This window comes from Sorghum bicolor, chromosome 1, assembly GCF_000003195.3.
Source record: "Sorghum bicolor cultivar BTx623 chromosome 1, Sorghum_bicolor_NCBIv3, whole genome shotgun sequence".
Taxonomy (NCBI): Eukaryota; Viridiplantae; Streptophyta; class Magnoliopsida; order Poales; family Poaceae; genus Sorghum; species Sorghum bicolor.
The window spans coordinates 47,687,172-47,704,015 of NC_012870.2; the positions used below are offsets into that span (position 1 = coordinate 47,687,172).

Here is a 16,844-nt window from a genome sequence, read left to right on the forward strand (position 1 = left end):
CTTGTGGGTAGGTTCTTGTGGTGTCCTAGTGAGGACGAGGTTCGTGCTACACCTCTTTGCCACCGAACCACCAAGTGTTGGTCGACACAACGGGGACGTAGCGTGCCGGCAAGCACGTGAACCTCGGGAGAAAAATTGTGTGTCTCCATTGTGATTGTTCATTGGATTTCTCCCGGTGATTGGACTTCATATTATTGATTGGTTCATCCCCTCTACGCGGCGGTATAAAGTTCAAATCATCTCTTTTACATTCCCGCAAACTAGAGTAGCTTACTTATTTGTATAGAAACTTTAGGTAGCTTTCTAGTGTAAGTAGTGACATAGCTCTTGTGTGCCTAGTGATTATATCAACTAGAATTGTTGGATAGGTGGCTTGCAAACACCCCATTAGAGCTAGAGCAAAAAGCTTCGCTTTGTTATTTACTAACCTCTTGCTCTAGTGAGTTTGTAGAATTTTTAAATAGGCTATTCACCCCCCTCTAGCCATATTAGGACCTTTCAAGATGAAGTTTCCATAACTGGGCGGAGGAGATGAGAGAATGAAATCAGTAGCCAACTCTTGGCCAATTAGGAAGCCTAGCTTCTCCAACCTGTGAGTGTAACCAACCATCTTGATTACATGTGGGGCAACTGCTACACCCTCTACTAGCTTGCATTCAACAAAAGCTTTTGAGACTTGGAACCTTTTCCTAGCCTCTACTTGGAACATATCATTAAGTGCTATGCTTATATCATACGCTGCATGATTATTTTCGAACTGCATCTGCAGCTCAGGTTCCATACAAGCAAGCATGAGGCAACTCACTTCAAGATTAGCATCACATGCTCTCTTGTAAGCGTTCTTCTCTACAGCAGGTGCAGTATCAGCAGGTGCTTCTAGTAATGGGGTGTCTAGAATCTCTTCCTTTTTCTCAGCCCTGAGAACAATTCTCAGGTTGCGAATCCAATCCACAAAGTTTGTTCCATTCAACTTATCTTTCTCAAGAATTGAGCGCAAAGTAAATGTTTGAGTGGTGGGCGCCATTAGTCTACAACAAAAGTAATGCAAAATACTAAGACAACGTATCCAAGACAGAGTAAATAATATTAAATAAAATCTACTTCCACTAAAATCAATATCCCTTGATTGATACTTAGTGATTCAAGACCCACAACTAACAAGTGTACTAGTGAACTTTAGTATCACCGCTAGTAGACATGGTAGATCGGTAAGCAACTCCTTGCTAATCATATCATATATGACTCTTGTTGTTGGGGTGCCATCTCTATGCTTGTGTTGCGCAACTATTTATGCTCCAAGGTCCCTAACCTCTAGGATGATCTTGTTCAAGAAACCAACCCTTCTGCAGTAAGTATCCGATATGAACCTGCCTAGTTAAGGAAAACCAGTGGCACCCTAATTTTATAGACCTACCACTGATTGTACAAGACACATGACAGTGCAAGGTTTAGGGGAGCATGTAACTTAAACATTGTTCAGGGATTGTTCTACTTCACTACCGGGCGCATGTAGACAAAAACATGATCACATATGAAAGTAGAACATAGTAAGAATGTCATAAACACAGATATAACTTGGTATAGCCCATGATCACTTTGGGGATCTCCATCTCCATGTATCTATTTATCATGGTGATCTCCATCTCCATGATCCATGTACGCCATCCTCTAGCAATGATTCCACCAACACTAGCTATCACTAATACAAGGCAGTGAATTTAAAATTATATAGTCGCAGGTAAGATCATCACAGATTGGCACGCAGGCCATTACATCATATGGACAATATCTATGTGGCTCCAGCCATATTGTCTTATCATGACATGCAAGCCATGAATCTATTACATACATGCATCACATACACATAAGGGCTATACCAGTCATAAATCCTTATAAAACAGAGTTAACCGATTCCGACGTCTAAACTTGCAGGGCCAAAAACTCTATTTTCCCAGCCTTTTCTCGCAATTCTAATTTTGGCAAACATGGTTTGATGGTGGAGAATCGGATGTAACATTTTCACTATGATTTTCGTTTAGAGATCGTCTCAATCCGAGTTACAGATCAAAAGTTATGGTTGTTTTACTGAACAACACTTTTCCTGGCAATCTGTCGCCCGGCAGTAGATCCCATATACTACCGCCACACATCATATGCGCCTGGCACTTGACCTAGGGTTTAATTAGATCAATCTGATTGATCTCTATCTCGCCATGACTGGGTTTACATGTATCACTTAACTCGGATGGCAGAATTCCGACCGGTACGAGTACATCGTTACAATACCAGCACAATAACCATGAACCAAGATCAGAGACTCATCTAAAACTGCACATATCTCTATATGTACCCAATCAAATCTATAACAATGCAGTAACAGCTCTGATACCACTGATGGATTATGAGGACGCTTCGCTAGCTAGAAAACAAAAATTTCGACCTCATAAAATAGGATCACCTGCCACTTATAGATCACGGGATTACCACTAGATGTGTAGGTGCAGCGAAAGCGACTCGGTGTAGTCGTACGTGTAGTAGCAGTGTCATGCAGTTGCGTGGTCATCCACCACGTCAATCCCTCTCGCGCGGTTCATCCTTGTGCTCCAGATGCAGCACCTCCGAGGTATCCCACACGTGCGGGGAATAAGCGTTGCGCCTCCAGACTGCTAGGTCCGCGAGGAGCAATAGGCGTGAGCGTGGGTGAGCGGCGGCGGCGGTTGTCTAATGGCATGAGATCATCCTGGCCGCGCCCCCTCCCTCTCTTATATAGGTGTCCTCCAATTAGCCCCGAGTTGGAGGCCCAATTAGAAAACCCTAAGCCTTGTCTAATTCGGGTCCAACCTGAATTAGGCTTAAGCGTGCGACCCTATGGGTTCACGTACATATAGACATGGGCCGAGTACTCCTACTCGTCCAATAATTGACAGCGGCCTCTAGCAAGGCGTGACAACTCCTATACACACGCAAAGATCATATCAGATGAACCACTACATACACATACATATATTCCCTTGCCACATGATATTTGGTCCAACTCGTGGGTTAACACTTAACCCAAGCACGACCATACATTTGTTGATCCAATCACTTGAGTGATCTAGTGATATCTCTCTCACATAGAGAGGGGCAAGTTCCATCTTGATTATCTATGTCTCACAACATGTTTCTCGATAAACCCAAAGACCACCTTTATAGCTACCCTATTACGGAGTAGCGTTTAATAGTCCCTAAGTAGGTCATTTCACATTGAGTACATACGACAATCTCAGGTCTAAGGACATAACATCCATGATGCATAGAGAGATAATAAGAACATCTCATGTTGGAGATGTCCAGCCCCTTGTCATACATGTGCCCACATTATTAGTTTGACATCTTTATGTCTATGACTTGTGAAACATAGTCATCAACTAATACATGTGCTAATCTAATATTCATGTGTGTCCTCACACGAACTCTGATCTGGGACAACTTTAGAATAACCATACAAGTAAAAGAGTTTCACAAACAATTCACATAATTGTCAATCGATACAAGTTTGTCTACAATGGATATTCATTGAACTCATAATATATGTCATGGATACAATCGTAATATCATCATCTCTATGATTACCTCTATAGCATATTCCAAACAGTTTGCACCATTGTGTGCTTATTTTCCTAACTTAGATTGATATGCTAGTTGATAAGATTGGAACCTAGGTTACATAACTCTTTCATGGTAGAAATAGCTAGCAACATACCTAGCAAAACCTTAGATGTAGATCTACATAGCTTATTTATTGCATAAATTTTGACTAGGTAGAAACTAAAGGCCATAGTTTTAAAGCTAGTTTTTAAGTTGACTAATTCACTACCTCTCTTATCATCGGTCCCTTCATGGGTAATTATGAAACATGGGGAGTTGTCCATACCTACATGTTAGCTAGGTGTTCATGTGGCTGTATGAACTAGTCTATGTGTCATTCATAAACAATATTATTAGGAAACAATGTTTTGAGCAACAGTGGTATTTTGTTAGCCTAGATGAATTGCCACACGACCATATGGCATGATTTAGCCAAGAAAAGCCAGCAATAGTCCTCAAAACAGGCCCCCACTTTTCATTTGATGTCTCCCCCACTTTTGAGGCCTATATTTTTGGGATGCAGTGCAGCAATGGTCCTCAAAACAGAGCGTCCAAACTCATTCCAATGGAGAATGACATCTAGAACTCACTTGTCATAGACTTTCTTGGCCAAAACACGAGGAATCATGACAATCGTTCAAGAGTCATATTCATTAGAGGGGCATGATGACAGGAAGTCACGGCTACAAAGGGGCAGGAGTTGCGACATGAAATATAGCCGTCCACCGCCAAGGGAGGCCTCAACCCAGCCTGAGTCACGAGAGAAATCGCAAGGGCACGTGAAAAAGATCTGGCCTTAGCCCCCAAAAATGAGGGTCGAAGGATTTGAATGCCCACCTAAATTTGAGGGGCATAGAGCAACTCCAGCAGTGGCCCTCAAAAAAAGGTCCCTACTTTTGATTTGGGTAATCTCCCTACTTCTTGGGGTTCAATTTTTTGGCTTCAACTCCAACAGCAGCACCCAAATTTGGACCCCCGAACCTATTTTGGAGAGTGACAAAAGGGACCCACTCATCATTGTCTCTTTCTTCTTCCTTTGGACAGGACACAATTGGAGGATCGAACTGGTGACCGTAAGGTATCATGCATGTGGAGGGGAAGAGAGAGAGCTAGAACACGTGATGGAGGATGGAGACTGTCCTATTGGGTCACTGAGGAAGAAATATGAATGCCCAACCAAATATGAGGTCTGAAGTAGAGGCTCTACTGGAATAATGTTATTAGCTTGGACACCTATATTTAATAATGTTATTAGCTTGGACATCTATATTTAGCTATTAGGGCTTAGGACGTTGCTCTTAGTAAGAGTCTAGACTTTTTTTTCGTGAAAATCCACATTTAGCTACGTAAGAGAGATCCTGCTAGAGTTACTCTAGAAAAACGCGTTAGCCTCACCCTCTCCTTAAGGAGGGAGTTGCACAATTGTCTAATTGAAAAAATATCAGTCTGAAACTCTGCATGAGCTAGGTTATCACGTCAGAAAAAAAGCAGTCAGCAATGCTGAGAAAACGGAGAATCAGTAATATGGTCAGATTTAATTTAACTGAATTCAGACACGAAAGCTAGAGTGAATTGGTCTCAAACAAATTAGCAAGAAACTACCGAAAGAGAGATCAATGAGGTATTCTGTTTCAAGAAAGCCGCACAATCACATCATGTCTCGGGCATATGGAATGCAATTTACAGGCTACATACACAGTAAATTTGGTAAATAACTAAATATAGAAGACAAGCATATATTATACAAACATATAGAAGCGCCTTTCCATCATTTGAGGTGCTCTTTTGCCTTTCCTACCGGCAACAATGGCCCCAATATAGCTGCAAAACACGCTTCCATGATTTCCTAAATTACCAGTTCTGCATGCAAGGCAAAAGGGCATATTCAGTACTCAATTGTGGAACAGCTATCTGTAAGAAATGTGAAAAGCAATGACAAAACATTGAAGTATCATGAACATCCGTGGTGAAGCTTGCAGGGTTGAGCAGAGCATACCTAGTACAGTATTGGCAAGCATTGTGCTTGTTGGTATTGGCTCATCAGAATTGTGTGATTCTGATCCACAATGGTGCCTGTCATGATCAGTGCCACCTGAACCATGGTGGCCATTGTCCTCACCACTATTACCAAAACTGTCCCCTCCATCTCTCTGATCCTTTGAACTCCCAGCACTGCCATCTCGGGTGAAGCCTTGGACCAGCTCTGACCTTGGTTCTACACCAACTCGCCTCAAATGTAGCTGACAATGCTTCAATAATTACTCTTCAAGTTCCCCTAACAAAGAAACAGAAACGACATACACATCTGCAGCAATACCTGAAGGTACAGATTAACCTCGTCTGGACGTGACAGGAAGGGGAAATCACCACCAGTCTTCAGTACAGCACGCCTTGCACCAGGGTACCTTTCATTCAACTGTTCCTTCAACTGCTGGGGAACAGCAGAGTAGTCGTTTGTCTGTGCAAAGAAGCTCACTGCACACTGTTAGTGTTAGCATATGAGGTATTACACTGTCAAAGGTCATCAATTATTGCAAGGACAACATGTGGAAGTCATTACTGGTCCTAAAGTCATCAGTTACTGAAGTGAACCAAATTCAAAGATGTTCATCCTCCAAGGCCCCAACCTACTCATAGATGTTACGACTCGATTTCAAAATCTTATGGTAACCATACATATATGGCCATATGAATCTTGCCATTGCAGCCAATTCACAGAATGGAGAGCTAAAAAAAAACATACTCCCTCTGTATATAGGATTTAGAAGTCGTTTTGGACAAGGTTTAGGTCAAACATTGGGAATATAAATCATCAATAACTTTTAAATTGTTGAGTTTACAAATGTGAAAATTATATGAATAGATTTGTCTTGAAAAATACTTTCATAAAAGTATACATATATCATTTTTTCTAAATATTTTTTATAAAAATAAGAGGTCAAAGTTGTGTTTTGAAGATCGTATCGCTGTCCTAAACGACTTCTAAATCCTATATGGAGGGAGTATGTTTTTTCTCTCTCGAGCATAGGAAAAGCCTATGTGAACAGTAATAAATGAGTTTTCTAATGCGTACATGAATTTTAGGTAACTTACATCCATTATAGTGATGAGTGAATCTGGCAACATTAATGAACCAATGGATGCAACATCAACATTTAACATCAACCTTGACGAAAGGTCATCTCTTGACAATGTCTCCACCTGGCACGCAGAACATGTGCGCAAATGGGTAATGAAGAAAAACAATGGCTTGTTATCATTAAAATAATCATCCAAATAGAAATATTTAACATATCACATGAAGTCATCTAATAAATAGAAATATATATGATTATATAACATGAAGCTTGATTAGTCATATTTATAACATGTCATAAAATCATTTTAAACCTTGTGGATTCTACCGATTAAAAAGCATCTAATGTGTTTAAAATTATTACAAACCTGACCCACAACAAAATCTACTGAGTCTGCGATGAATGGTTCATGGGGACCATCTCGGATTCCTGTCAAGAGGTACCGCTTCAGCAAAAAAGAAGGGGTCCAATTAACACTGCAACGTCAAAGAAAATTGTTTGACAGTGTTACTTACTAGTAGTTATACTAAGCATAAAGCATAATTTTATAAAGTCAAGATTTAAATTTATGATGTCATCTGTTGTATTATTTTTTATAAACTTGTTCCGATTCCGATTGAGCAGAGTGACAGCTATAAGTCTTGTGCTTATATCTACTTAGGATCCCTATCTAGAGTAGTTGGTGGCTGCTGTGTCAGCACCTTATCTTTTAGCATCTCTAGAATATGTTGTAATCCTTTCTTAAGGACCAAGCAAGCTACCCTATATGTATCCCCAACCTGCCGTAGTTGTGGCGAAGTTAATGAAATCAAGATCTAGCCCCAAAACCTGTGTTTTGAGTCCAACAATTGGTATCTAGAGCCTAAGTTTCTTACCTGTAGTTTTTCTGCATCCCAATGAAACGCCATGCCCAGCCACTCCCATTCTCACTCCTCCCACTCGGTCGAGAGCTTGACTTCTGCAGGACGGCGCCGGCACGCCGCAGCGCGTGTGGAGCATGAGCGCACAGCAGCGCAGGCGGCGGATGCATGCGGCACAGAGGCAGCAGCGGGAGGCAGCAGACCAGGTGGAGGTAGCCGCTTGAGCAGAGCGGCTCATGGTTGCCGAGCTCGCGGGCGAGCGGGCCACGGAGACAGCCAGGCAGGCTGCGGAGGCTGCCGCGGAGACGCACGCGGAGCCCACGCTCGAGGCGGACGCAATGCGGATCATCTGGGCGGACTGCACGAGCGCAGCTTCGACGATGCGTGGCCACGGGATGCAGGGGCGCGTACGGACATGGACGGCACCGACCGCGCGTACGGACGAAACGCTGGTGGGCTCGACGTGCCTGCATGTCCACGCTTCAGAAGCTGCGTCAGCCATAGTTCTCAAGGCGTCGCCTAGGCGACGCCTAGGCGTCCAGGCGCTCCCCCATCGCCTTGCAGAATGGGCGCCTAGGCGGGCAAGGCGGGCGCCTAGGCGTCCAGGCGCCCCCCCATCGCCGTGCCTCGCCTTTACGCCGTAAGAACTATGCCGTCAGGAGTGGGAGAACCTGGCTTTCAAGTCGGGCGAGGACATCGTTGACTTCGCTCTCCGCCTCAACACCTTGATGCAGCAGTTGGCGTGGTACGGTGAAACAAAAACATCAACGACAACAACATCGACGAGGAGAAAGCTATCGAGAAGTTCCTCTGTGTCGTCCCCAAGTACACGTGGGTGGCTCTGTCGATCGAGACGCTGCTGGACTTCTCCGAGCTGACGATCAAGGAGGTGACAGGTCGCCTCAAGGCCGTCGACAACTACGAGCAGCTACCTCTCTCAAAGCCTGTCACAAATAGGTGGCAAGCTTCTCTTCACTGAGGAGCAGTGTCTAGCAGGAGCGAAAGAAGGGGGAGGCCTCAGGTTCTTCAGCTTCAGGTTCAACAAGCAGCCACAAGCAGCAGCCGTCCAAGCAGGACAAGGCAGGTGGTGGTACTCCTAATGACACCAACGGCGAGCACAAGGCCACTCATGACAACACCAGCAAGAACTGCAGCAGGGCGGGCCACTAGGCCAAGGACTGCCGGCAGGCAAAGCGTGGCGGTCAGGCACACGTCCGCAAGCGCAGGAGGGTGACAAGGTGGCTTTGTTCTTCTTCTTCATGCACGGGAGCATCGAGATGCACTTACCTCCTGCGCCGGCCGCTGTCGCACTCCTCCACCTCGACGAGCCACGGGCCCACGTCTTCCTCGGCAATGGGTCCAGCGACGACAAGACCAATGGCTGGTACCTCGACACCGGCACCACCCACCACATGACCGGGCGGTGGAAGTTCTTCTCCAAGCTCGACTCCGGCATTCGAGACCCACGACATCATTGAGTGCCGCAACCAGACGGTGGTGGCCACTATCCACGCCCTCAAGTAAAGAGGGATGCCGACAATCTACTGGGCAGAGGCGGTGATGACTGCCATCCATCTCCTCAACCGCTCGCCCACCAAGGCCCTTGATGGCAAGACGCCATACAAGGCCTAGCATGGGCGCAAGCCGATGGTGAGCCACCTCTGCGTCTTCGGCTGTCTCGCCTTCACCAAGGAGCTCAACCACGTCGACAAGCTCAACGACCAGAGCATGCCAAGGGGTCTTCATCGACTACATCGAGGGTATCAAGGCCTACTGCATCCTCGACCCTACGACATAGTGCGTCCACATCTCCCTGGACATTGTGTTCGATGAAGGATGAGGCTGGGCTTGGGACAAGGCGGTGGACGACGGTTCGACTTCGACTCTCAGACTTCGTCGTCGACTATGTCTACTTCAAGGGAGACGGGGAGCTAGCAGCTCATCTTCACCGAGCTCATCCACCTCGGCACCCGGCTTGCCATCAGCTCCGGCGAGTCCTCCATCGCCTACACCACCAGCGAGTCCTCCACTATCGACTACGCCCCACTCTTCTACACCAGCGGTGCCTCACTCTCCTACATCAGCTCCTCACTCTCGCATCGGCGCCCACACCTCCAGGATCAGCACCGGCAGGTGGCAGCTTCGGTCCGTGATGGGCAACGCACGGTGGAGTTCTCCACTCCGCTATCCAATGACGAGGATCGCATCAATGTGTACCACGACGACGAGCCTCTGCGCTACCGCACCATGGATAACATCCTTGGTGATCAGCCCATCCCTAGACTAATGATGCACGACTTCGAGGCGGAGCTACACCTGGCGCACGAGGACGGCGAGCCCCGCTCCTTTGTTGAGGCAGAGGGAGACGTGGCATGGCTCGCCGCGATGCAGCAAAAAATGGACGCATACGAGCAGAATCTATCGTGGGAGCTAGCTGATCTTCCTGCCGGCCATCAAGCCATCACCCTTAAGTGGGTCTACAAGCTCAATAAGAATGAGGCCAAGGCGGTGATCAACCACAAGGCGTGTTTGGTGACGCGAGGGTTCGTCCAGCAGGAGTTGACATTGATGACGCCTTCACGCCTGTCGCGTAGATGGAGTCCGTTCGTCTCCTCGGGCTGGTGGCCTAGGAGGGATTGCGTGTGCACCACATGGATGTCAAGTCTGCCTTCCTCAACAACAATGTTTTCCTAAACGTTAAACAGTAAATGGTGGGTCACCTGCTGTTTAGCCATTATTCAGACTAAACAGTGCATTGAACAGGCTAAACAGCCAATTAAAACAAGCTAAACGGATGATTAAACGGAAACGGTGTATGGTGTACCACTGTGTAGCGTTTACACGGCTTTTAACAGTCTAAAGGGCCATTTAGGCAAACAAGTTAAGTTGACTGAAGGTCTACGTCTACCAACCGCCGGGATTCGTCACCCCCGGCAAGGAGAACAAGGATCTTCGCTTGCGCAAGGCCCGGTACGGCTTGCGGCAGGCACCCCGAGCTTGGAACGCCAAGCTAGACTCCACCCTCAAGCAAATAGGGTTCCAGCGGAGTCCTCACAGGGTTGTTGTCTACTGACGGGCAAGAGAGCCAATGTCCTATTGGTAGGCATCTACGTCGACGACTTGGTGATCGCCAACACCAAGGAGGGAGCCGTTCAAGGAGGAGATGAAGGCGACCTTCCAGATGAGCGACTTAGGACTTCTCTCCTACTTGGGGATTGAGGTCCACCAACACAGCTCCGGCATCTCCCTTCGCCAGGCCGCCTACACCAAGCGCATAGTCGAGTTGGGCGGGCTCACCAGCTGCAACCTAGTAGGAATCTACGTCGACGACTTGGTGATCACCAGCACCAGGCTGAGGTGGAGGCGTTCAATGAGGAGATGAAGGCGACCTTCCAGATGAGCGACTTAGGCCTTCTCTCCTACTTGGGGATCGAGGTCCACCAAGACAGCTCCGGCATCTCCCTTCGCCAGGCCATCTACGCCAAGCACATAGTCGAGTTGGGTGGGCTCACCGGCTACAACCTAGCCCACACTCCCATGGAGGAGAGGTTGAAGCTGAGCCGCGACAGCACAACGAAAGAGGTCAACACACGGTACCGGCACATTGTGGGCAGCCTTCGCTACCTCGTTCACACGCGGCCGGACCTGGTGTTCGTCGTTGGCTACACCAGTTGGTTCATGCAGTGGCCTACAACGGAGCACGAGTAGGCCATCAAAAGGATCCTGCGCTACGTCGAGGGCACCATCAACTACGACTTGCACTACCCGAGGTGCCCCGGCGCAGAGCACTTCGTCGGATACAACGGCAGCGACCTCGCCGGCGACATCGACACAACCAAGAGTACTAGCAGCGTCTGTTCTTCCTCGACAAGTGTCTGATCAGCTGGCAGTCGGTCAAGCAGCAGGTGATGGCTCTGTCTAGTTGCGAGGCAAAGTACATCGCTGCCACTACCGCTTCGACTCAGGCTCTCTAGTTGGCTCGGCTACTAGGCGATCTCCTAGGAAGAGATGCAGAAGCAGTGGAGCTCATGGTGGGCAGCAAGTCCGCCTTGGCCTTGGCAAAGGAACCCATCTTCCATGAGCGCAGCAAGCAAGTACCACTTTATCAGGAGCTACTTGGAAGAGGGGAGCATCAAGGCCGGCTACATCAACACTCAGGACCAGCTCGTTGACCTTCTCACCAAGTGCCTTGGGCAGGTCAAGTTCCAGAAGCTTCACGCCTGAATTGGGATGGTTCAAATTCCCCAGAAGGCGCCACACAAGACTTAGGGGGGGGGGGGGATTGATAGCTATAAGTCTTGTGCTTATCTACTTAGGATCCCTATATGGAGTAGTTGGTGGTTGTTGTGTCAGCACCTTATCTTTTAGCATCTACTTTAGCATCTCTAAAATATGATGTAATCCTTTCTTAAGGACCAAGCAAGCTACCTTATATGTATCCACAACCTGCGATTAGTTGTGGCAAGGCTAATGAAATCAAGATCTAGCCCCGAAACCGTGTTTTGTGTCCAACACAAAGGACCTCAAGTTTCTTGCGTGATGTTATTCTTCACACAATTACACCATGTGTTTCAGTGGACATCATAGAGGTTCATGTTACCCTATTATAACAATAACAATCCACTCACAACTGCTGAAATGAACTCCATCTAAGCTACGACAATGGCATAACTCATTGGAGGTTAGATGTTCTAAAAGAAGATGAAATAGTGTTATCGAAAGGTAAAAATATAGTTGTTCAGAAGTGAAAAATAATATTTTAGGGCCAGCCATTGGAGTGCACAGTTTGCTATATTATAATTTTATTTGCCAAACAGGGTAATGTATTTCCTCACAGATGAATTTTCACATATAGTTTTAATAAATAAAATAAGAAAAGCACGAAGCAAACGCAAACTGCCCCATAGCCCAAAATAATCTATCACAAAGACAGGTTTTCTTTAAACATAGACACAAAGTTTCACAAGCTTCTTCTGCATCTCATAAAACATAAAAAACTTGGCCCAGAATCTTGGTTGTACCAAATAACATACTGTCTTTACAAATAATACATGTTTCTACATAACCATGAATCCCTGGTTTCAATAGAATAAATTTGAAATTCATTACCAATAACACTTGAAGGTAATTCGGTCAAAATAATTTATCTGGTAACTAATGAAGAATCAAAAAAATCGGTGCATCCAGATTCAGTTAAAGCCATGTAAGACTATAATGTCTATTTAAAAAATGGATGGGTGTATTTGTATATTCTACATCAGTGTTAAGTTACAATGAAAACTTGAAACCTTGTGTTCAAAAGGAACATTTGAAATAAATGGCTTTGAACAACATAAAATTAAATGAAAATAGGTGTCAGATGCTAACAGGGTATATGACCAGTTTATAATGTTATCCAGATACCTGTGGCCCTTCTTTTTTTTTGTTTTGTCAAGTACTCAAGTCAGACACCCAACACCCTGTAAGATTCTAAATGCTATCTGGCTTGCCACCAAAAAATCTGTCAAATCAGACACCCACACATGCACCCCTGCCCATGTAACACTATTTTTAACACGCACTGAAGAGATTATACATACACTGGAGACCAAGGCATGGCAGCAGCAAACTTGTGCGTCTCAAGAAAAGTATTTGACAGGACCAAGGACTTTACTCTCCTTGGACGGTGTTGAGCAAATATTTGTGCCAGGAATCCACCAAGAGATGTACCATAAATGTGAACCTGCATTCTCAGACAGTTCAGTATAACCTATTATTTCAAATGAATAACTTAAGTGAAGTAAAACTATGTCTTCTGTTGTACATTTACAAGGAACAAATTCAGCTAGCCCTCCCCCTCCTGCACTTATTTTTCTCAATAGAGAAGAGAATAAATCAAACTTGTGACAATTTTCTTGCCAGAAGAGCAGCAAAATGCATGCCTTTTTTTGTAGAATATGTAAATAGGAGAGTTCATTACATTTGTATACTTGTGCTATAGCTCAGTATACCATGGTTGTAAGTTTTGTCAGTGTAATGATGCAAAGTTGAATGAAAATGAAAAATAAAATTCAAAATTTAGCGGGAAAAGCATTAATAAAATGCATGTAATTTTAAGAATATGACCATATTAATCAAGAGTAGCAAAAAAGAGAAAATGTGAATCACTTTTAAGTAGTAGCATGATCAAGATACAAACGCATAAGGGAAACAGGGTAATGTTTCTTACATGATGGATATTCATGGAGTCCAAAAACTTCTCAAATGAATGAATCCATTCATGGTGATTCCAAACTTGAGGAACGTCAATAGATATTACTCGATAACCCTGAAAGAGATACGGTGTGTAACTGCACAGCACTACACAATTTGGACGCCTTCCAAAGCATGATATGGTATGATTTGCAGGTAGCCAGCACCCCAGCAGATGAAGGCAACACATGAACTCTCAAACTTCAGATAATAGAAATCAGAATAGATGTGAGTTGGAGAGAAAAATTCAACTCCCAAAGCATGTACCTTCATACAAAGGGACATGATCTGTTTATAGTATACATCAGCCGTTCCTGCAATTCCTGGGATGCATACAAGAGGCGGCACAACCTTGGGTCCAAAGTCATAGTAACTCCACAGTTTTGACCCAATCTACAAAGTCTCCGAGGACAAGAAATAGCTCAGAAATTAGCCACAAATATGGCACAAATTGAAAATATTAATATAGAAAAAGGAACAACTTAAGAACTTTTATATCGAAAGGGATATAACACATTAAAATCGTACTGAACTGATAAGGAGCAATATGGAGTTTAGGACAACCTCCTGACTAAATATAAAAAGCATTGTAAAAACCATATTTTAACATGAACCATGGGACTTGTAAGTAGATTGAAAGTTCAGGTATAACATGTATATCTATTACTCGACATGGTCAATCCATAAGTGTGCAATGCCAAATAAACCCATTTGCAATATCATGTCCTTTGCATGTGCACAATGATGTAAAACGAAACATACTCCAATGGCAAGGAAAAAACAAGAGGTTAGGGTATGTAGCATGTAACCAATGGTGCACTTGGTTAATGAAAGCAAGCAGAAAAGAAGTAGTTGTGTTCAAGGTAAGACATCTTATTTAGTCAGCAGCTCCATCATAAAATGAAATCGACTCCTTATTGCAAAGGGGGTTGTTACATTTCAAGTGCCTGAATTTTCAGACAACAATCTTAAAGAACAACTCACAAGAAATAATTCACATTTCTTTTATATAGCCAAACAATGACAAAATTACATATCTGGACAACAACAAATAAACAGGCAGCTGAAATATAGGAAAAGTGTATTGCTAAATAACTTGGTTGAGCAGACCAAGTACAGAGATATGGAATGGAGAGCAAACTAAGGGCCTGTTTGGATCAGCTAGTTCTAGTTATTAGCTTGGGCTAAAAATTAGCTAATAATAACGAGCCTTGGCTGATCCAAACAGGACAGAGTTAGGGTTAGCTAGCTAATTAGCTAGCAACTCCAACATAGCCCACCTATTAGCCCCCCTGTCTAGATGAGCTAGGGGGTAGGGCTAAAAATTAGCTGGCTAACATAGCAGCCCAATGAATCAAACAGGCCCCTCTAGAGAAAATTGAGCAGAACATTACAAATATACACATTGCAGTGTCTGGGGAGATATCGTCAGATTCAGGTAAAGACACTGTGTAGATTCAATAGCACCGCACCAAATTACACCAACCAGCGAGCTCCTGCAGATCGCCAACCACAGAAAGCTCCTCACCCGGAATTCGCTTCAAATCTAGCCCAAATTCAGACGATCCCATATATGAAGCAACGACGAAACCGTTCCCACGATAAAACTCCGTACCAAACGGCACCGCCTGAGGCCGAGTACCCATACCCATAAAACCCGGATGGGAGGGGAAGAGACTGGCGAGGTGGGAGGAGTGGAGCCGAGGTGCGCTCGAACTCACGGAGATCTTGTGGAGCGGGACGACGGACTTGAAGTAGACGTAGTCCCCCGGCGAGGCCGCGCCGGCCCCGGCGCCCTTCATCTCCCGCTCTCCTTCTCTCTCGCTTGCTGCGGCCGCGGGCGTCGTCGCGGCAGTGGCGAGATCAAGGGAGGCGGAAAAGACATCCTGGATCGCCTCCGGTTACCACGCTGGCGGAGGACATGGAGTATGACGGCGGGCCCGGAGAATGGTGGGGACCACCAGCACGCTGGGCCCATGTGGCACGAATGATTGCAGAACGGCCGGGGCTCCTCCCCACGAGTCGTGTTGGATCTCGTCAACTTGTGGGCCCAACGACTACGGGCTTGGGCCAGAGGAACATCTGGCTTGGCGGCACCCGCAGATCGGTAAGTCGTGGAGGTGACCACGCTATAAAAACAAACTAAATAATACCTTCTACGAAGATTTTATAATCTCTACTATAATTCATTATTTTAAATTATTTTAGGTCCACAAGGAAAACATTTCCCGCTAAGTTGTGTAACCATTGTATACCTAAAAAATTACACATAAGAATTTATCTCCATTAAAATCAAGAGCTTACAAAAGAACTGTGGTAGGAAGCTCCCTCGTACAGCCGCAGCAACACGGGAGGCTGCTACAGCGGCCGCCGTCGTTTGCGCCCCACCGGTCACACCTCCATCGCCCGCTATTGCCTCATCACGCAGGAGGCCGCAGAACCATGGAGCGACATGTACAAGCGTCGGCCGCATAGGCACAAGGTCACGCAGGCGTGCGCGGCATCGACGGGACCACCGCGATCCTCGAGGACGCTCAGAGAAGTGGAGGCAAGCAGCGGCCGAGACCTGTGGGGGTATAAACCCCTATACCCTTACGGCTAGACTTCGGCCAGGAGGCTTGACCCATTACGAGACGAGTTCAAGGCTTGATCCGACAACCTGGAGTTTCGCGCAAGGAAACAAGATGTGGAGATCAAGCAGGATTCTAGTCGGTTAGAATAGGAATTGATATCGAATTATCCATGGCAATTGTAACCGACTAGGATTAGTTTCCAGATCTGTAACCCTGCCCTCCAGACTATATAAAGAGAGGCAAGGGACCCCCCTAGGACATCATATTCTCTCAACACAAATCAATACAACCAGACGCAGGACGTAGGTATTACGCCAACTCGGCGGCCGAACCTGGATAAAAAGCTTGTCCGTGTCTTGCGTCACCATCGAGTTCGTAGTTTGCGCACCGTCTACCGATAAACTACTACCATGGGTATACCCCAAGGTAGACTGCCGACCAGCTTTCGTCGACAGTGGCGCGCCAGGTAGGGG

At 45.6% G+C, this 16,844-nt stretch overlaps 1 protein-coding gene across 3 annotated transcripts; it reads right to left on the reverse strand.

Moving 5' to 3' along the window:
• On the reverse strand, positions 5,203-15,699 carry LOC110437083 (maspardin). Of its 3 annotated transcripts, none has more exons than XM_021465258.1 (9): positions 15,520-15,698; positions 14,066-14,191; positions 13,776-13,874; positions 13,147-13,289; positions 7,075-7,183; positions 6,724-6,831; positions 5,948-6,088; positions 5,627-5,870; positions 5,203-5,490 (listed from the first exon to the last, which is right to left on the reverse strand). In XM_021465258.1, the coding sequence occupies exons 1-9, from the start codon at positions 15,598-15,600 to the stop codon at positions 5,477-5,479; spliced, it is 1,065 nt and encodes a 354-aa protein (XP_021320933.1). In that variant the 5' UTR covers positions 15,601-15,698; the 3' UTR covers positions 5,203-5,476. The 3 variants fall into 3 exon arrangements, with proteins under 3 accessions (XP_021320933.1, XP_021320940.1, XP_021320937.1); XM_021465265.1 differs by having other exon boundaries at positions 5,246-5,490; positions 13,225-13,289; positions 15,520-15,699; XM_021465262.1 differs by lacking the exons at positions 13,147-13,289; positions 13,776-13,874; positions 14,066-14,191; positions 15,520-15,698 and adding an exon at positions 7,583-13,137 and having other exon boundaries at positions 5,246-5,490; positions 7,075-7,136.

Coding starts and splice junctions, on each gene's coding strand:
- LOC110437083 (XM_021465258.1), bottom strand. CDS start 15,600: ATGAAGGGCGCCGGGGCCGGCGCGGCCTCGCCGGGGGACTACGTCTAC. Junction 14,192..15,519: donor TCCCGCTCCACAAGATCTCC/GTGAGTTCGAGC, acceptor GAGACTTTGTAG/ATTGGGTCAAAACTGTGGAG. Junction 5,871..5,947: donor AGGTTAATCTGTACCTTCAG/GTATTGCTGCAG, acceptor AAGCATTGTCAG/CTACATTTGAGGCGAGTTGG.